At 54.1% G+C, this 23,161-nt stretch overlaps 1 protein-coding gene and 1 long non-coding RNA gene across 6 annotated transcripts; one reads left to right on the top strand and one right to left on the bottom strand.

Moving 5' to 3' along the window:
* The first annotated feature begins 689 nt into the window (after positions 1 to 689).
* C2H21orf58 (chromosome 2 C21orf58 homolog) lies at positions 690 to 19,212 on the top strand. Of its 5 annotated transcripts, XM_073011373.1 has the most exons (8): positions 691 to 974; positions 1,662 to 1,722; positions 3,381 to 3,454; positions 4,051 to 4,215; positions 8,036 to 8,147; positions 18,157 to 18,248; positions 18,569 to 18,744; positions 19,028 to 19,212. In XM_073011373.1, exons 1-7 carry the CDS (start codon positions 915 to 917, stop codon positions 18,740 to 18,742), a joined length of 738 nt encoding a protein of 245 aa, XP_072867474.1. In that variant the 5' UTR covers positions 691 to 914; the 3' UTR covers positions 18,743 to 18,744; positions 19,028 to 19,212. The 5 variants fall into 5 exon arrangements, with proteins under 5 accessions (XP_072867464.1, XP_072867474.1, XP_072867476.1 ...); XM_073011375.1 differs by lacking the exon at positions 18,569 to 18,744 and having other exon boundaries at positions 692 to 974; XM_073011369.1 differs by having other exon boundaries at positions 692 to 974; positions 18,569 to 19,212.
* Positions 19,014 to 21,408, bottom strand: LOC140710147 (uncharacterized). The gene is made up of 2 exons (XR_012091109.1): positions 20,767 to 21,408; positions 19,014 to 20,487 (listed from the first exon to the last, which is right to left on the bottom strand). It is a non-coding gene; the product is annotated as an uncharacterized lncRNA (long non-coding RNA).
* Positions 21,409 to 23,161: the final 1,753 nt, after the last annotated feature.

The raw sequence follows: 23,161 nt of genomic DNA, 5'->3' as shown, positions 1-23,161 counted from the left end.
TTGAGCAAAGTGCTAACCTCCGCCCCTCAGGTCCACAGGTCTGGGTCCCTGCTGCTGACATCCCCCAGATGTCAGTCTGCCTGCTAGTGGGATTGACTAACTCGTCAATGTGGAGTTTAATGCCCCACCAAGTGCAGACCACGCTTCTGTTTTGTGTCACCCTCTGCGAAGCTTCCTGCATTCTTGGCTCCCTGCCCGGTTGCTCCCAGCTCCAAGGTGGGACGCATCCCCTGAGCACCCCCACTGGTCCTGCTGAAGCCCTGCCCATCTGCAGGTCACAACCCCTCATCTGTCCCGCCCCTTCTGCTGCCTGGAATTTCCTGAACTCCTTGGTAGGCAGTCTCCCCACCCTGTCTTCCCTGCTTGCTCTGAGGGTCTCTAGGAGGGGAGGTGCCGTTAACACCCTGGAGGCAGTACACAGGGGTGGGGCACCCTCCCCTAACACACAGGTTCTTCTGGACTGGGTCCTGAGGCTGGTGGTGCACAGGGGGTCACGACTGTCCCCTTCCCCCAGGTCTGAGGGCTCTGCCCCTCTGCCTCAGCTACTGCCCACTTTATTTGTCTTCCCATGAAGCCCAGCTGGCCACACCTGGGGATGAATGTTTACAGGTAGCCTGAGGACGCACAGTGGAAACCTGGCAACCTGGGGCCTCCCTGTGTCCGGCAGCCTGGCAACTGTCATGCGGTGCCCAGCGCTGGCTTGTGGGGCACTGCAGTCCAGGGAGGGTGTGGCTGTCTTCCCACAGGGCTCTTCTCTTACCTCAGGCTGGTCTCCAGGAGGTAAGGACAGCCCTGCAGGTGACACTGGTGCTTGGGCTCCTGCTAAGCAGTTCTTTCCTTCGAGTAACAGAACCAGGGAGGGAGGTGGGCTGCGGCCTCCCCTGCCCCTACAGTCGTCTCCTGCAGCTCCCACCATGCTGGACTCATCAGCAGCAGAGCACGTGACGCGACTGACGCTGAAGCTCTTGGGACAGGTGAGGCAGAGCCCGGGATGCTCCTTTTTTAACAACTCCCAGGCTGTGGCATTGGAGGGACTCTTTGAGACAGCCCTGCAGGTGCAGAATGCAGGGCCCCAAGGGCCGGGCCTGGGGCTGGCAGCCCAGCAGACCCATCGTCAGACTCAGTCTTAACATTCTCTGAGGGTCTGGTCCGGGGGGCCTCAGTGCCTGGGGGCTCCTCTGCACCCCCTGCCTGCATTGTTCCCTCTCCTGCTGTCCGAGGAACCTACTGCCCGCCTTTTGCCAGCCCTGCATCCTGGCCCACAGGCCGCCATGAGAGGGACTCACCCTTGGACACAGCCAGTAGGTAACTGCTCAGCTCAGGGTTCAGGTGGGGGATGATCCAGGCATGCACTGACTGGGAAGCCTGGAGGCCTCACCAGTGCAGTCTCTCCCAGATTTAGAAATCTGCCTGAAGGGGCCATTCAGAGCATCCGCCCCTAGGCTTGCAGGTGGAACACATGAATTTGCTAGAGGTCAGGCTGACAGAGGCAGCTCATGAAGATCCTTGGAGGGGTTCGTCTCCCACCTGTTGGCCCTGGAGGGGCTGGGTTATTTCTGACATACCGTTCTTTTCACTCGGAAAGCCTCTTAGTCATTCCTAGAGCACACAGGGCCTTTGCCTGGAGCCAGTGTCTCCGTCACGGTCTCTTTTCCTCACAGAAGCTGGAGCAAGAACGGCAGAACATGGAAGGGGGACCTGAGGGCCTCCACCTCGAGCCAGGTGAGAGCCCCTGGGCTGCTTGGAACCAGCACAGACAGACACAAGTGTAGCTGCGCCAGGGGGAGGCGGGGACAGCAACTCTGGGAATCACCTGCACTCCTGGTACCACCAAGACTGTCCTCAACACGTTTCCTTTACATTCAGAGTTGAAGACACCCCCATTCCTTATCACCTTTAGTCTGCAAACCCCAAAAGGGTGCACCTTCATTGTTCCCATTTTGCAGATAAGAAAATGGAGGCAGAAAGAGGTTGCTCACCCTGGCAGTGGTCACACCCAGATCAGACCCAGTTGCTCTGGTTCCAGAGCCTGAGCTTGCCCATTGGTTGGGGAGGAGCTGCTGTCCTCACTGTTACCTGGAGACGTCCAGGGAGGAGCTAAGGAGGCCGGAGGAGCATTTCCTGTTCTTTGGAACGTGGGGCAACCTGTGAGCTGTGGGGGCTCAGCTGCCAAAGGCAGAGCCCAGTCTCAAATACAGAGAGAAAATCCCAAACCAGGTCCCCTGACTGCAGAGCCAGTGCAAGGGAACAGAATGGCTACCAGTGCCTGGGGCAGAGAGTTTGGGGACCCCCAAGGACTGGCTGGGGTTGCCAACGGCCCCACTCCAGTGTGATGCTGGGTGAGGGGCAGGACCCCTGTGCCTAAGGGAAAGGAGGTCAGAACCCTGCCCCCCACCTTCCGGAGCCTTCTCTTGAGTGCAGACCCTTCCCCAAAGAGTGTAGACTTCGTTTTTTTCTTTTTTTCTTTTTGAGAAGGAGTCTCGTTCTATCACCCAGGCTGGAGTGCAGTGGTGCAATCTCAGGTCACTGCAACCTCCACCTCTGAGGTTCAAACAATTCTCACGCCTCAGCCTCCCGAGTAGCTGGGATTACAGGTGCACTCCACCATGCCTGGCCAACTTTTGTATTTTTAGTAGAGACGGGGTTTTGCCATGTTGGCCAGGCTGGCCTCGAACTCCCGGCCTGAAGTAACTACCCACCTCAGCCTCCTAAAGTGCTGAGATTACAGGTGTGACTCTCTGTGCCCGGCCAGATTTTTTTTTTTTTCCTGAGACAGGGTTGGTCTCACTCTGTCGCCCAGGCTGGAGTGCCATGGCCTGATCACAATTCACTGCACCCTTGGCCTCCTAGGATCAAGCAATCCTCCCAGCGCAACCTCCCGCTGTTGAGATTACAGGCATGAGCCACCACGCCCGGAGTGGGGGGCAGGCTTGAGGGATGTGCAGATACTTGGGGGTCAGACCAGACTCTAGACCATTTGGGGCCAGAGGGTGACTCCAGGTGGCCAAGATCAGGCTGCAACCAGTCCCGCAGAGGCCTGGCCTCCTGGAGCCCAAGGGACTCTGTACGAAATGCACTCAGGAGGAATCTGGTCATGTGACTTCAGGCTCCCTTCCAGGAATGAGATGACCATTGGCCAGACTCCATCACTGAGTTCCCTGGATTACCCCTCCTCTGATGCTGCCCCTTGCCCTCCTTACCCAGCACTGGTCCCTCTTTCTCTGGGATAACCTAAGCCCAGGAGCTTCCCAGGCCACATCCATCCTGGGAGCGTGGGTGGGGCAGGGCCTTCCGACATGGGTGCAGTGCCATCCGGTCCGAGTGCTTGCAGCGACAGCCTCTATGCGTTCTTTGGTGAGCAAGCAGGTGCTTCCCTCCAGGAAATGAGGACCGGCCAGACGACGCCCTGCAGACTGCTCTGAAGAGAAGGAGAGACCTTCTGCAGAGACTCCAGGTAGGCCCTGAACCCTCTGAGCGAACCTGGCTGAACTCACTGTAGTAGAGACAGCTGCTCAGCCTTACGGCACCGGGTGGGAGGGTATTGGGGAAGACCTTTCTGGACTCTCAGGGCCAGGCCCCAGTGAGGGCACTGTTAGCTTAGAGACCTGCCTGTGTGCAGGTTTCCATCAGGGCAGGAAATGTTGAGTAGGGGCCCAATTCCAGGAGGACCTGGAATTCTGGGATGCCCGGAGGTTTGCTCCCACGGCACTCACCAAAGATGCATCTGAGTGGCAGAGACGCCGGGGAGGTGGGGCCGCTTTTCTAGGGGGAGATCTTTGCAGCGAAGTAGGCCTGGAACTGGCTTGAAAGAACAGATCCTGTTGGCTGGGAAAAGAAAACAACTGGAAACTAGCTGACACACTTGGGTAAATTTCAGAAGGAAGCCACCCTCGTGCGCACACCCCTCAAAGGGTCTTCCAGCCATGGCCATCCTGCCTGGAGAGGGGCCTGTACCTGGCCCAGGCTGGCCTGAGCCTGAGGCTGCGGGTGCCTCTGCAGCGTTGGGGCTCCCCCTCCCCAGTGTGCAGCAGCTCTGCATTGTCCTTGTAGGAGCAACACCTCCTGGATGAGCTCTCTCGGGCCCAGGCCTGGAACGGGGCAAGCAGAGGAGCCCTCGGATCAGCCCTGCCCCCTGAGCTGCCCCCCACGGGCATCCTACCCGCTGCTTCCCCATCCCCGCTGGCCCCAGACCCGCCAAGGATCATCCTACCTACGGTAAGAGGGCGAAGGCTGGAGCACATCTGAAAGGAGGAGGCAGGTACAGAATTAAGATTTTATGGCTGGGCACGGTGGCTCACATCTATAATCCCAACACTTTGGGAGGCCGAGGCAGGCAGATCATGAGGTCAGGAGATCAAGACCATCCTGGCTAACACAGTGAAACCCTGTCTCTACTAAAAATACAAAAAATTAGCCAGGCGTGGTGGCGGGCGCCTGTAGTCCCAGCTACTCGGGAGGCTGAGGCAGGAGAATGGCGTGAACCCGGGAAGTGGAGGTTGCAGTGAACCGAGATCGCGCTACTGCACTCCAGCCTGGGCGACAGAGTGACACTCCGTCTCAAAAAATAATAACAATAATATTTTACAGAAGGTGGGAGGTACTGTGCCTGCAGCGAGGTTGCCTCGTCACCCCCATCCTCCCAAGGCCCACCCTTGAAGGGGGACAGCCACTCCTGCATTTCCCCTGCCTGGACACTGTTCGGGCCTCCCCAGACTGCTTACCCCTGATCACAGAGGGAGGCTGGGGCCCAGCTCTGTCTCCCAAACCCCAGCCCTGGCCTTAAATGTTGCATTAGGGGTAGAAGTATATCAGGAGAGCTCAGCAGGCAGAGGGCCCTGAATTTGGGGAAGTAGGTCAACTCCTCAAAACTTTATCCCTGGCTGGGTGTGATGGACCCCAGCACTTTGGGAGGCCGAGGCAGGTGGATCACCTGAGGTCAAGAGTTTGAGACCAGCCTGGGCAACTTGGCGAAATCCTGTCTCTACTAAAAATACCAAAATTAGCCAGGCGTGGTGGTGTATGCCTGTAGTCCCAGCTACTCAGGAGGCTGAGGCAGGAGAATCACTTGAGCCCAGAAAGAGATTACAAGACTCCATCTCAAAAAAAAAAAAAAAAAACCTTTATCATGCCCAGGAGATGCCTAAGGCCCCAATGTCAAGGGCAGAATGTTAAAGGTAAATAGTGTTCCACTTCTGAGAGCTTCCTACAGCTGTTCAGCCTTCTGGGTGACAAGCAGCAGAAAACAACTCTGACTTTCTGAAGCAAAAAATGGGTCAGAGGGAAACCAGGCACCCAGAGGCGGGATGGAAGCTGGGGGCCTGGAGGTCAAGGCTTTGGTGTGTTTCGTGTGACTGGGGTGCAGGGAGGGTAGGAGAGAAGAAGAGGCTGAGGTGGGAATTTCTAGACAGGGCAGCAGAGTCTATGACCTGGAAGGCTTTTGCCCTTTGGGAGGGGACTCCGGCAGCTGCACATGGCAGAGGGAACAAAGGGAAGGGGAGCCTCCAAAGGACCTGCTCCAGACCCTCCTCTGCAGATGGGTTGCCTTCACCAGGTTCTGGATATTCCCAGCCTGTGCCTTCCTGTCTTCCAGCACAAGGAATCTCCTCCTAGCACAGAAGGGAGTACGGGGGGTCGTTGCTGTGGACCCCCCATCTTCCTCATCCCAAACACATCTATACTTACTGTGTATCCATCAGGGCCAGTTATGCCTGCAGGTTTTTCTCTCAGCTCCAGTGACACCAGGCAGGTAAGCAGGGGCTGTGCGTCACCAAGATGAGCTTCCTGGCAGCTGGACACAGAGCCCCCGAAGCAGAAGGTCCCATCAGCCAGGATAGGCACAGCGGCTCTAAGAAAGCCTCATGGGTCTGTGGCAGGGGTTGGCAAACCACAGCTTCAGACCAGAGCTGGCCTGCCTCCTGTTCTCATGCCACCTGCAAGCTGAGAATGGTTTTACATTTTTAAATGTTTGGGGAAAAGCCAATAAAATAATAATATTTTGCAACATATGAGAATTATACGAAATGCCAATTTTAGTGTTCATAAATAAAGTTTTATTGGGCCAGGCCCATTTGTTTCCACATTGTCCATAGCTGCTTTCACGCTGCAATGGCCAGCTCAAGAGCTGTAGCTGACAGTGTGTCCTGCTTTGGAATCTGTTTACGATCTAGCCCTTGGCAAAAGTTTGCCAACTCCTGGTCTCTGCCATCCTTTCTGTGAACTGAGGAAGAAGGGACGAGGCCAGGCAGCCTCGCACAGCTAGAAGAGGATAAAACAGAAGGCCTTTCATACTCGAATATTCGGCTGTAATTTATTTTTACTCAGAGGAGACACCAAAGTTTACTCTCATGACGTGTTCTATATATGTACTACAGTATATGATGGAGTACAGTAATTAACCAAGTTGTCATGGGGGCTGGGATAGAGAGGTCACTGGGACAGAATTGAGAACGCCTGTTGGGATGCAGCCATCCTACACACCGGTCTGCCCCAGATGCTCAACACCATCCATCATTAGGGAAATGCAAATTAAAGCCACAGTGAGCCACCACTGTATCCCTATTAAAGTGGCTACAATGAAAAAGACTGACCAGGCCGGGCACAGTGGCTCACGCCTGTAATCCCAGCACTTTGGGAGGCCAAGGCGGGTGGATCTTCTGAGGTCAGGAGTTCAAGACCAGCCTGGCCAACATGGTGAAACCCCGTCTCTTCTAAAAATACAAAAATTAGCCAGGCATGGTGGCGGGCACCTGTAATCTCAGCTACTCAGGAGGCTGAGGCAGGAGAATTGCTTGAACCTGGAAGATGGAGATTGCAGTGAGCTGAGATTGCGCCATTGCACTCCAGCCTGGGCAACAAGAGCAAGACTTTGTCTCAAAAAAAAAAAAAAAGAGCCGGGCGCGGTGGCTCAAGCCTGTAATCCCAGCACTTTGGGAGGCCGAGACGGGCGGATCACGAGGTCAGGAGATCAAGACCATCCTGGCTAACACGGTGAAACCCCGTCTCTACTAAAAAATACAAAAATCTAGCCGGGCGAGGTGGCGGGCGCCTGTAGTCCCAGCTACTCGGGAGTCTTGAGGCAGGAGAATGGCGTGAACCCGGGAGGCGGAGCTTGCAGTGAGCTGAGATCCGGCCACTGCACTCCAGCCTGGGCGACAGAGCGAAACTCCGCCTCAAAAAAAAAAAAAAAGAAAGAAAGAAAATAAAAGAAACCATACCAAGTGTGGGATGCTCCTATTAAAGCAGAATTAGTGGAACTAGGCTTCGGCGCCCCCTGCTAAAAACAGGAAACATGGGAAACATTAAAAATACTACATCCTAAGTGATATCAAGACTGAAGTACCTTTCCATTCAACCATCTATTCAATGTCTGGGGTTAATCATTTAAAGCTCTCCTTGGACAGATGAATGGATGTGTAGGTAGACAGTTGGCTGCTTGGATGGATGGGTGGGTGGATGGATGGGTGGATGGATGAGTGGGTGGGTGGATGGATGGTTGGTTGGTTGGATGGATGGGTGGGTGGATGGATGGATGGGTGGGTGGATGGTTGGTTGGATGGATGGGTGGGTGGATGGATGGGTGGGTGGATGGTTGGTTGGATGGATGGGTGGGTGGATGAATGGTTGGTTGGCTGGTTGGATGGATGGGTGGATGGATGGGTGGGTGGATGGATGGGTGGGTGGGTGGATGGTTGGTTGGTTGGATGGGTGGGTGGATGGATGGGTGGGTGGGTGGATGGGTGGGTGGGTGGGTGGATGGATGAGTGGGTGGATGGGTGGGTGGGTGGATGGATGAGTGGGCGGATGGGTGGGTGGGTGGGTGGGTGGATGGTTGGTTGGTTGGATGGGTGGGTGGGTGGATGGGTGGGTGGATGGTTGGTTGGTTGGATGGGTGGGTGGATCGTTGGTTGGATGGATGGGTGGGTGGATGAATGGTTGGGTGGCTGGTTGGATGGATGGGTGGATGGTTGGGTGGTAGATACTGGAGACACTTTCTTCAAGGACACATGCAGATAGCTAATCACCTGGCTGTTCCTAGGTCACCCAGCCTCCTGCCACCATCATTCAGCAGCTCCCTCAGCAGCCACTCATAGCACAGATTCCTCCTCCCCAGGCCTTCCCTACTCAACGGTCAGGAAGTATTAAGGAAGGTAAGTGTTCCATATTCATATTGTTGTGGGTTGAGGACATTACTGAAAGGGAAAATGTTTCTGGAAGCAGGACAGTCACTTAGGGTCAGCTTTTGGCTGCTCAACATGAAAATAATTTTAACTTTAAGAAATCCTTATATAAATGATATAGGGAAGGAAACAAGAAGTATAAGAAAGATAACTGAACTAGGAGGTAAAATAATTGGGCTCCAATTCCAACTCATCCAATTATCATCCATTCAAAAACCATTATTAAGATGTTTCTTTTAAAATAACTTTTAGGGCCGGGTTCGGTGGCTCATTCCTGTAATCCCAACACTGGGAGGCTGAGGTGGGTGGATTACCTGAGGTAAGGAGTTCGAGACCAGCCTGGCCCACATGGTGAAACCCCATCTCTACTAAAAATACAAAAATCAGCCGACCATGGTGATGGTGCCTGTGATCCCAGCTACTCGGGAGGCTGAGGCAGGAGAAATTGCTTGAACCCAAGAGGCAGAGGTTGCAGTCAGCCGAGAACGCGCCACTTCACTCCAGCCTGGGCAACAGAGCGAGACTCTGTCTCAAAAATAATAATAATAATAACTTTAAATACTTGATTTTATTATTTATTTATTTATTTATTTAGAGAGTCTCACTTTGTTGCCCAGGCTGGAGTACAATGGCACGATCTCAGCTCACTGCAACCTCTGCCTCCCAGGTTCAAGTGATTTCTCCTGCCTCAGCCTCCCAAGTGGCTGGAACTGCAGGCGTGCACCACCATGCTTTGCTAATTTTTGTATTTTCAGTAGAGATGGGTTTCGCCATTTTGGCCAGGCTGGTCTCGAACTCCCAGCCTCTGGTGATCTGCCCACCTCAGCCTCTCCAAGTGCTGGGATTGCAGGCGTTTGCTACTACACCCAGCCCAGTTTCACAAGTTTTGTTTTGTTTCTTTGTTCTGAGACAGAGTCTCGCTCTTGTTGCCCAGGTTGGAGTGCAGTGGCACAATCTTGGCTCACTGCAACCTCTACCTCCTGGGTTCAAGCAATACTCCTGCCTCAGCCTCTCGAGTAGCTGGGATTACAGGCGCCCACCACCATGCCCAGCTATTTTTGTGTATTTTTAGTAGAGACAGGGTTTCACTATGTTGGCCAGGCTGGTCTTGAACTCCTGACCTCAGGCAGTCCACTGGCCTTGGCCTCCCAAAAAGCTGGGATTACAGGCGTGAACCACCATGCCCGGCTTGATAAGTTTTAACGTATGCTTATATCCATGAAACCATCACTGCAATCCAGACTGGGCATATCCATCACCTCCAAAGTGTCCTCGTGTTTCTTTTTAATCCCTCCTCCTACACCCCCACACAACTGCTGATCAGCTTTCTGTCACTATGTAGTAGTTTGCATTTTCTAGATTTTTTTTTTTTTTTTTTTTGAAACAGAGTCTCGCTCTGTCGCCCAGGCTGGAGTGCAGTGTTGCGATCCCGGCTCACTGCAACCTCCATCCCTCCAGGTTTAAGCAGTTCTCTGCCTCAGCCTCCGGAGTAGCTGGGATTACAGGTGCGTGCCACCATACCTGGCTAATTTTTTGTGTTTTTAGTAGAGATGGGGTTTCACCATCTTGGCAGGGCTGGTCTTGAACTCCTGATCTTGTGATCCACCCGCCTCGGCCTCCCAAAGTGCTGGGCTTACAGGCGTGAGTCACCGCACCCGGCCTGCATTTTCTAGATATTTATAGAAATGGTCTACACAGTATGTACTCTTTTTTGTATGGCTTCTCTCGGCGTAACTGTTTTAAGATTCATCACTATCATTGGGTGTATCAACACATGGTTCCTTCTAATTGCTGAGTAGTATTGCATTGTGTGAATATATCAGTTTGTTATCCATTCACCTGTTGGTGGATGTCTTAGTCCATTTTCTGTTGCTTAGAATATCTGAAACTGAGTAATTTTTATTTTTTTTGAGACAGAGTCTTGTTGTTTTTTTTTTTTTTTTTTTTTTTTTTTTGACAGAATCTTGCTCAGTCGCCCAGGCTGGAGTGCAGTGGCACGATCTCGGCTCACTGCAAGCTCTGCCTCCTGGGTTCTCGCCATTCTTCTGCCTCAGCCTCCCGAGTAGCTAGGACTACAGGCGCCCGCCACTACGCCTGGCTAATTTTTAGTAGAGACGGGGTTTCACCGTGTTGGCCTGGATGGTCTCGATCTCCTGACTTCGTGATCCACCCGTTTCGGCCTCCCAAAGTGCTGGGATTACAGGCGTAAGCCACCGCGCCCAGCCCAGAGTCTTGTTCTTTTGCCCAGGCTGGAGTGAGGTGGCACAATCTTGGCTCACTTTAACCTCTGCCCACTAGGTTCAAGCGATTCTCCTGCCTCAGCCTCCTGAATAGGTAGGATTACAGGTGCCTGTCACCATGCTGGGCTTTTTTTTTTTTTTTTTTGAGAGGGAGTCTTGCTCTGTCGCCCAGGCTGGTGCAGTGGCGCCATCTCAGCTACTGCAAGTTCCGCCTCCTGGGTTCAAGCAATTCTCCTGCCTCAGCCTCCCAAGTAGCTGGGATTACAGCTGCCCGCCACCACGCCCAGCTAATTTTTGTAGTTTTTAGTAGAGACGGGGTTTCACCATGTTGATCAGGCTGGTATCAAATTCCTCACCTCAGGTGATCCGCCTGCCTCGGCCTCCCAAAGTACTGGGGTTACAGGCATAAGCCACCACGCCCAGCCCACGGTTAATTTTTGCATTTTTAGTAGAGATGGGATTTCGCCATTTTGGCCAGGCTGGTCTCAAACTCCTGACCTTAGGTGATCCACACACCTCAGCTTCCCAAAGTGCTAGGATTACAGGCGTGAGCCACGGAGTTCAAGACCAGTCTGGCCAACATGGTGAAACCCCATCTCTACTAAAAATACAAAAATTAGCCGGGTGTGGTGGTGGCTGCCTGTAATCCCAGTTACTTGGGAGGCTGAGGCAGGAGAATTGCTTGAGCCCGGGAGGCAGAGGTTGCAGTGAGCTGAGATCACGCCACTGCCCTCCAGCCTGGGTGACAGACCAAGATTCTGTCTCAAAAAAATAAAATAAATAAAAAATAAGGGGAGGCCAGGCGCGGCGGCTCACGCCTGTAATCCCAGTATTTTGGGAGGCTGAGATGGGAGGATGGCTTGAGCTCAGGAGTTTCAGACTAGCCTGGGCAACATGGTGAAACCCCATCTCTACAAAAAAATACAAAAATTAGCCAAGTGTCGGGTCCATGCCTGTAGTCCCAGCTACTTGGGAGGCTGAGGTGGAAGGATTGCTTGAACCCAGGATGTGGAGCCTGCAGTGAGCTGTGATTGTGCCGCTGCACTGCAGTCTGGGCAACAGAGTGAAACCCTGTCTCTAAATAAATAAATAAATAAATAAATGAAAATAAATTTGCAAGAAAGTAAATACTGAGGGAGTTTGCCTAATAACTGTTCTAAAGTAATTTGTAAAATATTTATATTTTTTTGACATGGGAGTATCGCTCTGTCGCCAGGCTGGGGTGCAGTGGTGCGATCTTAGCTCACTGCAACCTCTACCTCTCAAGCAGTTCTCCTGCCTCAGCCTCCCGAGTAGCTGGGACTACAGGCATGAGCCACCACACCTGGCTAATTTTTGTATTTTTAGTAGAGATGGGGTTTCACCATGTTGGCCAGGATGGTCTCAATCTCTTGACCTCATGATCCACCTGCCTCAGCCTCCCAAAGTGCTGGGATTACAGGCGTGAGCCACCGTGCCCGGCCCTACCCTTACTTTTAAATGCAAGTTTGCTGCGTATTCAAATCTAGATTGATAGTCATTTTCTCTCACCACTTTCTAAGGACTCTGTGATTGCACTGGGCATGCCCAGATGATCCAGGATTATCTTCCCATCTCATGAGTCTTATTTTTTTCTGAGTCACAGCATTGCTATATCACCTAGGCAGGTCCAAAACCCCTGGCTTCAAGCCATCTCCCACCTCAGCCTCCCAAGTAGCTGGGATTACAGCACCCAGCACTCAAGATTCTGTTTTTAAAAGTTAATTTACAGCATGGCACAGTGGCTCATATCTGTAATCCCAGCACTTTGGGAGACTGAGGCGGGTGGATCACCTGAGCCTATGAGTTCAAGACCAGCCTGGGCAACATACTGAGACTTCGTCTCTACAAAACATATTAAAATTAATTGGGTATGGTGGCATGTGCCTGTGGTCCCAGCTACTTGGGAGGATGAGATGGGAAGATCCCTTGAGCCCAGGAGGTCCATACTGCAGTGAGCTGTGTTCACACCAGGGCGCCCCAGCTTGGGCAACAGAGTGAGACCCTGTCTCAAAAAAAAAAAAAAAAAAAGATTAATTTGTAATTAAAAACAAAAAACAAAAAAACATGTAACTTTACCATTACGACCCCTTGTTAAGTGCAAAGTTCAGTAGTGTTAACTATAGTCACTGCTGTGCCGCAGAACATTTTTATCTTGCAAATCTCAAACTCCGCCCATCGGACTACATCACCCCCTCTCGCCACCACCTGGCAACTGCCGTCCCGTGTTCTGTTTCTATGAGTTCAACTGTGTTCCATGTGTCATATGAGTGGAGTCACACAGTACTTGTCTTTGTGTGACTGGTTATTTCTTAGTATGATGTCCTCAAGGTTCACCCACATGGCAGCAGGTCGCAGATGAGTAATAGTCCATTGCATGGCTAGACCACGTTTTTGCATCCGTTTATCCACTCATGGACACGTGGGTTGCTTCTGTTCCCGCTCAGGATTCCCAGCTTACATCTGCACAGGCCTTTTTGCCCTCTAATGGAACGCATGCCTAGGCCTGAAACGGCTGGGTCAGGAAATACAGCCGTGCAGTCTCCCAAAAGATTTGTGCCCATTTACACTCCACATACATGAATGAGAATTTCAGTTGCCAGAGCACTTCACCAACACTTGGTATTTTCAGACTTTTCATTTTTGCCAGCTTGGTGGGCATGTTATAGAAGTTCATTCTGGTTTAATTTGCATTTCACTTTTCCCTATGTTTATTGGCCAGTTGTTTTTGTTTTTTGAGGTTTTTTTTGTAAGAGACAGGGTCTCACTCCGTTGCCCAGGCTGGAGTGCAGTGTTGTGATCATACCTCACTGCAGCCTCTAACTTCTGGGCTCAAGCATTCTTCCCACCTCAGCCTCCTGAGTAGCTGGGACTACAGGCACATTCAGCTAATTAAACAAATTTTGTGTAGGCTGGGCGCGGTGGCTCAAGCCTGTAATCCCAGCATTTTGGGAGGCCGAGGCGGGCGGATCACGAGGTCGGGAGATCGAGACCATCCTGGCTAACATGGTGAAACCCTGTCTCTACTAAAAATACAAAAAATTAGCCAGGCGTGGTGGCAGGTGCCTGTAGTCCCAGCTACTCAGGAGGCTGAGGCAGGAGAATGGCATCAACCTGGGAGGCAGAGCTTGCAGCGAGCCGAGATCGTGTCACTATACTCCAGCCTGGGCAACAAAACAAGACTCCATCTCAAAAAAAAAAAAAGAAAAAAAAAATTGTGTAGAGATGAGGTCTTGCCAGGTTGCCCAGACTGGCGTCAGCTCCTGGTCTCAAGGACGTCCCCCGTCTCGGTCTCCCAAAGTGCGAGCATCACAGGCATGAGCCACCATGCCTGGCCTTGGCTACTTGAATATCCTTTTTTGTGAAGTGTCCATTTAAGTAATTTGCCCATTTTTCTTTCAGACTGTCTGCCTGCCTTATTGGTTTCTAGGGATTCTTTATAAGTTCTTTAATGAGTCCTTTTTTGATACGTGTATTTTGAGTATTCCATCCTTCTTATGGTTGCCTTTTCAGTCTCTTCGTGGTGTCTGTGGATGAACAGATGTTTTATTATTTGTTTTTTGGGGAGATAGTATCTCGCTGTTACCCAGGCTAGAGTGCAGGGGCATGCATGATCACGGCTCCCTGCAGCCTTGAACTCCTGGACTCAAGCGATCCTCCTACCTCAGCCTCCTGAGTAGCTGGGACTACAGGCGTGCACCACTACAACTGGCTTAGATGTTTTAATGTTTTTTTTTTTTTTTTTTTTTTTTTTTTTTTTTTTTGAGATGGAGTTTCGATCTCGTTGTCCAGGCTAGAGTACAGTGGCGTGATCTTAGCTCACTGCAACCTCTGCCTCATGGGTTCAAGCGATTCTCCTGCCTCAGCCTCCCAAGTAGCTGGGATTACAGGCTTGAGCCACCATGCCTGGCTAATTTTTGTATTTTTAGTAGAGACAGGGTTTTGCTTGTCTTGAACTCCTGACCACAGGTGGTCCACCCAACTGGGCCTCCCAAAGGCTGGGATTATAGGCCTGAGCCACTACACCAGGCCTTTTTTCTTTTCTTTTTTTTTTTGAGACGGAGTCTCGCTCCGTCACCCAGGCTGGAGTGCAGTGGCGTGATCTCAGCTCACTGCAAGCTCTGCCTCCCAGGTTCATGCCATTCTCCTGCCTCAGCCTCCCAAGTAGCTGGGACTACTGGCGCCCATCACCACGCCCAGCTAATTTTTGTGTTTTTAGTAGAGACGGGGTTTCACCGTGTTAGCCAGGATGGTCTTGATCTCCTGACCTCGTGATCCACCTGCCTTGGCCTCCCAAAGTGCTGGGATTACAGGCCTGAGCCACCGCACCCGGCCGCTCTTTTTCTTTTGAGACAGAGTCTCGCTCTGTTGTCCAGGCTGGAGTGCACTGTCGCCATCTTAGCTCACTGCAACCTCTGCCGCTTGGGTTCAAGCAATTCTCCTGCCTCAGCCTCCCAACTAGCTGAGATTACAGATGCCCACCACCACACCCTGCTAATTTTTGTATTTTTAGTAGAGATAGGGTTTCGCCATGCTGGCCAGGCAGGTCTCAAACTGCTGACCTCAGGTGATCCACCTGCCTCGACCTCCCAAAGTGCTGGGATTACAGGTGTGAGGCACTGTGCCTGGCTAATTTTTGTATTTTTAGTAGAGACAGGGTTTTGCCATGTTGGCCAGGCTGGTGTCGGACTCCTGACCTCAGGTGACCCACCCACCTTGGCCTCCCAATGTGTTGAGATTACAGATGTGAGTCACCGCGCCCGGCCCATCTCATGATCCTTAATGACATCTGCAAAGACTCTTTTTCCAAATAAGGTCACATTCTGAGGTGGGGGGAGACTGAGACGTGGACATGCCTTTCTGGGGTCCCCACGCAGCCTGAGGGGAGGAGGCGGGAAGGCAGATGGGAGTAGCCTCCTAAGGGGCCGTGGGGCCCATCACACACCTTTCAACATGCACACCCTCTGACCTAGAGGTTCCACAATTCAGAGTACACCCCGGGGACCTGCACGGTATACAGACACACTCAGAGCCTGCCCCAGGGAGCCGCACGGTGTACAGACACTCAGAGCCTGCCCCAGGGACCTGCACGGTGTACAGACAGACTCAGAGCTTGCCCCGGGGAGCCGTACGGTGTACAGACAGACTCAGAGCCTGCCCCGGGGACCTGCACGGTGTACAGACAGACTCAGGGCACGCCCCGGGGAGCCGCACGGTGTACAGACAGACTCAGGGCACGCCCCGGGGACCTGCATGGTGTACAGACGGACTCAGAGCCTGCCCCGGGGACCCGTACGGTGTACAGACAGACTCAGAGCCTGCCCCAGGGAGCTGTACGGTGTACAGACAGACTCAGGGCACGCCCCGGAGAGCCGCACGGTGTACAGACAGAGCACACCCCGGGGACCCGCATGGTGTACAGACACACTCAGAGCCTGCCCCGGGGAGCCGTACGGTGTACAGACACACTCAGAGCCTGCCCCGGGGACCCGTACGGTGTACAGACAGACTCAGAGCCTGCCCCGGGGACCCGTACGGTGTACAGACAGACTCAGAGCACGCCCCGGGGAGCTGTAACCGTGTACAGACAGACTCAGGGCACGCCCCGGGGAGCCGCACGGTGTACAGACAGACTCAGAGCACGCCCCGGGGAGCTGTAACCGTGTACAGACACACTCAGAGCCTGCCCCGGGGAGCCGTACGGTGTACAGACACACTCAGAGCCTGCCCCGGGGACCTGCACCGTGTACAGACAGACTCAGAGCCTGCCCCGGGGAGCTGCACGGTGTACAGACACACTCAGAGCCTGCCCCGGGGAGCCGTACGGTGTACAGACACACTCAGAGCACGCCCCGGGGAGCTGTAACCGTGTACAGACTCAGGGCACGCCCCGGGGACCTGCACAGTGTACAGACAGACTCAGAGCCTGCCCCGGGGACCTGCACGGTGTACAGACACACTCAGAGCCTGCCCCGGGGACCCGTACGGTGTACAGACTCAGAGCCTGCCCCGGGGAGCCGCACGGTGTACAGACAGACTCAGAGCCTGCCCCGGGGAGCCGCACGGTGTACAGACTCAGAGCCTGCCCCGGGGAGCCGTACGGTGTACAGACAGACTCAGAGCCTGCCCCAGGGACCCGCATGGTGTACAGACAGACTCAGAGCACGCCCCGGGGACCTGCACGGTGTACAGACAGACTCAGAGCACGCCCCGGGGACCCGTACGGTGTACAGACACACTCAGAGCCTGCCCCGGGGACCCGTACGGTGTACAGACTCAGAGCCTGCCCCGGGGAGCCGCACGGTGTACAGACAGACTCAGAGCCTGCCCCGGGGAGCCGCACGGTGTACAGACAGACTCAGAGCCTGCCCCGGGGACCCGTACGGTGTACAGACTCAGAGCCTGCCCCGGGGACCCGTACGGTGTACAGACTCAGAGCCTGCCCCGGGGAGCCGCACGGTGTACAGACTCAGAGCCTGCCCCGGGGAGCCGCACGGTGTACAGACACACTCAGAGCCTGCCCCGGGGACCCGTACGGTGTACAGACTCAGAGCCTGCCCCGGGGACCCGTACGGTGTACAGACTCAGAGCCTGCCCCGGGGAGCCGTACGGTGTACAGACAGACTCAGAGCCTGCCCCGGGGACCTGCACGGTGTACAGACAGACTCAGAGCCTGCCCCAGGGACCCGCATGGTGTACAGACAGACTCAGAGCACGCCCCGGGGACCTGCACGGTGTACAGACAGACTCAGAGCACGCCCCGGGGACCTGCACGGTGTACAGACAGACTCAGAGCACGCCCCGGGGAGCCGTACGGTGTACAGACACACTCAGAGCCTGCCCCGGGGACCCGTACGGTGTACAGACTCAGAGCCTGCCCCGGGGAGCCGTACGGTGTACAGACTCAGAGCCTGCCCCGGGGAGCCGTACGGTGTACAGACAGACTCAGAGCCTGCCCCGGGGAGCTGTACGGTGTACAGACAGACTCAGGGCACGCCCCGGGGAGCCGCACGGTGTACAGACAGACTCAGGGCACGCCCCGGGGAGCCGTACGGTGTACAGACACACTCAGAGCACGCCCCGGGGAGCTGTAACCGTGTACAGACTCAGGGCATGCCCCGGGGACCTGCACAGTGTACAGACAGACTCAGGGCACGCCCCGGGGACCCGCATGGTGTACAGACAGACTCAGAGCCTGCCCCGGGGACCCGCATGGTGTACAGACACACTCAGAGCCTGCCCCGGGGACCCGTACGGTGTACAGACACACTCAGAGCCTGCCCCGGGGACCCGTACGGTGTACAGACAGACTCAGAGCCTGCCCCGGGGAGCTGTATGGTGTACAGACAGACTCAGGGCACGCCCCGGGGAGCCGCACAGTGTACAGACACACTCAGGGCACGCCCCGGGGAGCCGCACAGTGTACAGACACACTCAGGGCACGCCCCGGGGACCCGCATGGTGTACAGACGGACTCAGAGCCTGCCCCGGGGACCCGTACGGTGTACAGACAGACTCAGAGCCTGCCCCGGGGAGCTGTACGGTGTACAGACAGACTCAGAGCCTGCCCCGGGGAGCTGTAACCGTGTACAGACTCAGGGCACGCCCCGGGGACCTGCACAGTGCAGACACACATGTTCTCTGGTCCTATAACATGCTCTATCACTTTAACAAATATGAGAAACAGAAGCTTTCTTCAGGGTCCCCGTGTCTCCCTGCAGACATGGTGGAGCTGCTGCTGCTGCAGAACGCACAGGTGCACCAGTTGGTCCTGCAGAATTGGATGCTCAAGGCCCTGCCCCCAGCCCTGCAGGTAGGCTCAGCCCCTAGCAGACCCCAAAGTCAAGGAAACACAGGGTCTGAGTGGTTTTTCCTCTGGACATTTCTGCATCTGTGTAGCTCTGAAAGGGTGTTCCTGGCTCAGGTCTGCAGTCAGTCTGGCTGTGAAGCCCCCATCCCCATCGAGTCCCAGCCAGATCAGGAATGGGTTGCACAATTTGGGACTGGGGAGGGGCCTCCTCTGGAAGGATGCTTAGACCCCCGCCATCCTGCCTGTCACACGGAACCCGGCCCCAGTTAGGAACATGGCGGGAGTGGAGGTGGGGAGCAGCCTGGCCGCATCCTGTGCTGCAGGTGTGTCTGTGGCAGGACCCGCCATGTGTGCCCCCGGGGGTCCCACGAGCTGCCAGGCCAAGGCTGCCCGTCGTGCACCACCACCACCACCACCACCACCATGCTGCGTGGCCACCCGGGGCCGCCACTGTCCTCCAGCCCGTCCCCAGCCCGAGGACACCCGGCCCACCCTGAGTGTAAGTCACAGAGACCCTGGCGGGGGCACCTTCCACCCCCAGGCTTCCTCAGGGCTGTGGGCTGTGGCGGGTCCATGGAAAGGAGCAGGGAGAGACCCTGCTGCCCCCTAGAGTGGCCACGTGAGTGTGGACTGCAGGCCCCTCCTGGGGAAGCTGGGCAGGCTCGCTTTCTGGCCACAGGGCCATTCCAGGGGGCATCTCTTGCTCTGGGACCCCTGCAGTGAGTGGCCTGTGAACCCGCGCAGGGCAGCAGCCCTTCCCAGGGACCCTTCCTTTCCTGTAGGGTGGCGCCAGCCCACCTGGGAGCCTCAGGTCCCCCTCTTCCATCACGGAGGTAAAGTTGAGGCCGTGGACACCACCAGACTGACGATCCTGAAATAAAGATTTCATCCAGAAAGAGTTTAAGAAAACCTCAGTTCAGGAGCCAGAATCAGGAAGATCAATAGCTTTAGCCACATGGAATGTAAACATCCTGATGGAAAAATACCACAAAGTCAAATTTAGTAATTAGGGACACCCGTTTGCCACAGCTGTGGAGCAGACTCCCACTAAAGAAGTCTCGGTGCATGGTTCAATGCCTGTAGTCCCAGCATTTCAGAGGCTGAGGCAGGAGGATCACTTGAGCTCAGGAATTCGAGACCAGCCTGAGTCACATAACAAGACCCCGTCTCTACAAAAAGTAAATTAAAAAAACTAGTTAGATGTGGTGATATGCACCTGTGATCTCAGCGGTTCTGGGGGCTGAGACGGGAGGATTGCTTCAGCCCAGGAGTTAGAAGCTGCAGTGAGCTGTGATGGAACCACTGCACTCTAGCCTGGACCACAGAGCAAGCCCGTGTCTTAAAAAATAAAATAAAAAAGTGAAAGACGCAAGCTGTGTGTCACGTGATCCCTTTTGAGTTAAAAAAAAAAAAAACGGAGAGTGCTAATGCTATAAACGCAGAAATCTCTACGTGCTGCTTTGCACCGCTCTTGTTCCTGTAAAGCAAAGGTGAGTGCTGGGCAGTGGAGGGGCGGCTTCCTGTCCTCAGTTCAGTTTCCTTCTGTGCTCTGGGATTTCTTACCATGTGGATAGGCTACCTTGACTATTTCTTTTCTTTACTTTTTTTGTTACTTTATTTGGTGCAATTATGTTTCTTTGCTCTTTCAATGTTATTTACATATTTTTAAGTATTTATATAAGCTTTCATTCACCCCCCATTAGCCCAGATTCCTTCATTCCTGAAGTTCTGCACAAGGAGGAACCCTGTCCCAGTGCTTCCATCCTTGAAAGTTTGCAGGTATGAGACAGTATGGCCAGAGTTGCCACTGAGCTGCAGGGGCCTCTGCTCTGGCTGACCTGGCCTCAGAGCTCCCCAGGGAGAGCCACGTGGTGCCCACATGGATGGGCAGGTGTAAGCACCGAAGAGCCCAGCGCAGCTACTGGCAGTAACACTCACTTCTCTCAAAACCATCTTTTCGTGCCTCTTGAAGGTGATTCCAGAGACTCTGTGCGCTCGTTAAAAGCTCAAACCAAAGCTCTGACTCCGTTTCCTCTTTTCACGGTGACTTTCTAGCATGGCATTTCTCTTTCCTTCTATTAAATATTTCTCAACTGAATTTTTCATACAACAGGGGGAAGAAGTGTCACAGGAAGTGGTGGTCTTTGGATGGCCTGGTCTTGCTGGGTTCACAGGGATGAAGGGCTCTGGCATCCCGAGTGTCCGGTTAGGGCACAGCTGGGCTGGCTTAGCCTTGACTGGCCTGCAGGAGGGGTGGGGTCATGCCTGAGGTTGGGGCAGGGGATGAGTTCACCCCCATATGCAGTCCCCCCTTGGTCCACCTTGGTCCCCCTGGGTGGGCTGAAGAGCTCAGAGCAGGCCCTGAAAGTGGACTTGGGCTGCTTGGCAGGGGTTTGGGGGTCTGGGTGCCTGGTATCTGGTAGTTAGGAGTGGGGGCTTCTCATGGCCACACCTCCTTGCCTGTGGTCAGGAGAGCGGGGCAAGGGGTGGTAGGTGGGGGTTCAGGGCACACTGTACACACCTGTACACCTGATAAGGTGGGTGACACTCATTGACAGAGGTTGAAGATGACCCAGGGACCAAGGCAGCACATACGCATGGGTCAGAGCCCCCACAGTGACAGCAGATCTGCAGATTTAATGCAACTCCAGTCAAGAATCCAGATTCTTCCTGGCACGTGAGGAGCTGAATCTGGAACACGCACACAGAAGGTGAAGGGCCGGGTGACTCCGGGAGCAGAAGGATGAGGAGGGACCTGCTCTGATGATCCTGTGGCTTGCAAGAGGGTCCAGAATCAGGACAGTGTGACTGGGGACAGGCTGGGCAGTGGTGACCCGTGAGCCCCCACTCCCAACTCCCAAGTTCCTAGAGTAGGACACTGCCCTGCACGGGTAAGAGGTGATGCTACTGCTGCCTGGGCCACGGGCGGCTCTTCCTCAGGTTTAGGTCAGTAGGGCACTTGCTCACATTCCCTAAAGAAAGAAAGGGTTGGGGCCAGGCACGGTGGCTCACACCTATAATGCCAGCGCTTTGGGAGGCCCAGGTGGATCGATCACTTGAGGTCAGGAATTTGAGCCCAGCCTGGCCAACATAGTGAAACCCTGTCTCTACTAAAAAATACAAAAATTAGCCAGGTGTGGTGGCGCACACCTGTAGTATAAGCCACCTGGGAGGCTGAGGCAGGAGAATCACTCCAAAAAAAAAAAAAAAAAAAAAAAACATGATTGAGCTGGGCACAGTGTGGTGGCTCACACCTGTAATCCCAGCACTTTGGGAGGCTGAGGTGGGCAGATTACTTGAGGTCAGGAGTTCAAGCCTAGCCTGGTCAACACAGTGAAACCCTGTCTCTACAAAAACACAAAAATTAGCCAGACGTAGTGGTGCACACTTATAGTCCCAGCTGCTTGGGAGGCTGAGGCAGGAGAATGGCTTGAGCCCAGGAGGCAGAGGGTACAATGAGCTGAGATTGCACCGCTGCACTCCAGCCTGGGCAACAAAGCAAAACTCTATCTCAAGAAAAACAAAACAGGCCAAGCACGGTGGCTCACGCCTATAATCCCAGCACTTTGGGAGGCCAAGGCAGGCGGATCACGAGGTCAGGAGATGGAGACCATCCTAGATAACACGGTGAAACCCTGTCTCTACTAAAAATACAAAAAAATTAGCCAAATGTGGTGGCGGGCACTTGTAGTCCCAGCTACTCAGGAGGCTGAGGCAGGAGAATAGCATGAACCCAGGAGGCAGAAGTTGCAGTCAGCCGAAATCATGCCACTGCACTCCAGCCTGGGCAACAGAGCGAGACTCTGTCTCAAAAACAAAACAAAACTAAAAAAACCAGGGTTGTGTTCAATAATACATATAAATACTTCCAACCAATAATACCTCCAAATCAAAAAAAAGAAAAACCAATAAAAAGGGCAGAAGACACAAGCAGTCCCTTATAGCAGAGGGTATGAAGAGAGAGGCTGGGCGCAGTGGCTCATGCCTGTAATCCCAGCACTTTGGGAGGCCGAGGCAGGTGGGTCATGAGGTCAGGAGATCAAGACCATCCTGGCCAACATGGTGAAACCCTGTCTCTACTAAAAATACAACAACAACAAAAAATTTGCTGGGCGTGGTGGTACACACCTGTAGTCCCAGCTACTCAGGAGGCTGAGGCAGGAGAATCGTTTGAACCCGGGAGGCAGAGGTTGCAGTCAGAAATCATGCCACTGCACTCCAGCCTGGGCGACAGGGTGAGACTACATCTCAAAAAAAGAAGAAAAAAAAAAAAAGATGAAGAGAGCCGGGCGCGGTGGCTCAAGCCTGTAATCCCAGCACTTTGGGAGGCCGAGACGGGCGGATCACGAGGTCAGGAGATCGAGACCATCCTGGCTAACACGGTGAAACCCCGTCTCTACTAAAAAAGTACAAAAAACTAGCCGGGCGAGGTGGCGGGCGCCTGTAGTCCCAGCTACTCCGGAGGCTGAGGCAGGAGAATGGCGTAAACCCTGGAGGCGGAGCTTGCAGTGAGCTGAGATCCGGCCACTGAACTCCAGCCTGGGTGACAGAGCCAGACTCCGTCTCAAAAAAAAAAAAAAAAAAAAAAAAAAAAAAAAAGATGAAGAGATAGCCTCACTGATGGTGGGACACAGGGCATCCCCAGCGCACATCAGAGACCCTGTCCACGAGAGGGCTGGGACCACCCAGGCTGGGTCTGGGCCCCAGGGTCACTGGCTGTGGGCTGCTGGGGGCAGTAGTGGCCCAGCACTGCAGTCGTGTCTGGGCACTACCCAGTAAAGCCAGACCCCCACATCCTCAGCCCCCAGGAATTCCCAAGAAGCGCTGAGCGCCCCAGGATGTGAACAGAGGCTCCTGGGGGGTTCTAACAGCAAACAAGAACCTCAAAATCCCGCCCACAGCTGGCAGGTCTCCAG

The sequence above is a fragment of the Chlorocebus sabaeus genome, chromosome 2 (assembly GCF_047675955.1).
Source record: "Chlorocebus sabaeus isolate Y175 chromosome 2, mChlSab1.0.hap1, whole genome shotgun sequence".
NCBI lineage: Eukaryota > Metazoa > Chordata > Mammalia > Primates > Cercopithecidae > Chlorocebus > Chlorocebus sabaeus.
Note: the sequence above shows the minus strand (reverse complement) of the source record. Positions and strands in the feature narration are given on the sequence as shown.

Bases quoted from the DNA above. Each gene is read 5' to 3' on its own strand.
- C2H21orf58 (XM_073011363.1), top strand. From the start codon at position 915: ATGCTGGACTCATCAGCAGCAGAGCACGTGACGCGACTGACGCTGAAG. The intron at 4,216-8,035 runs GTAAGAGGGCGA...GGCTGTTCCTAG, and splicing joins CAAGGATCATCCTACCTACG to GTCACCCAGCCTCCTGCCAC. The intron at 8,148-18,156 runs GTAAGTGTTCCA...GTCTCCCTGCAG, and splicing joins GTCAGGAAGTATTAAGGAAG to ACATGGTGGAGCTGCTGCTG.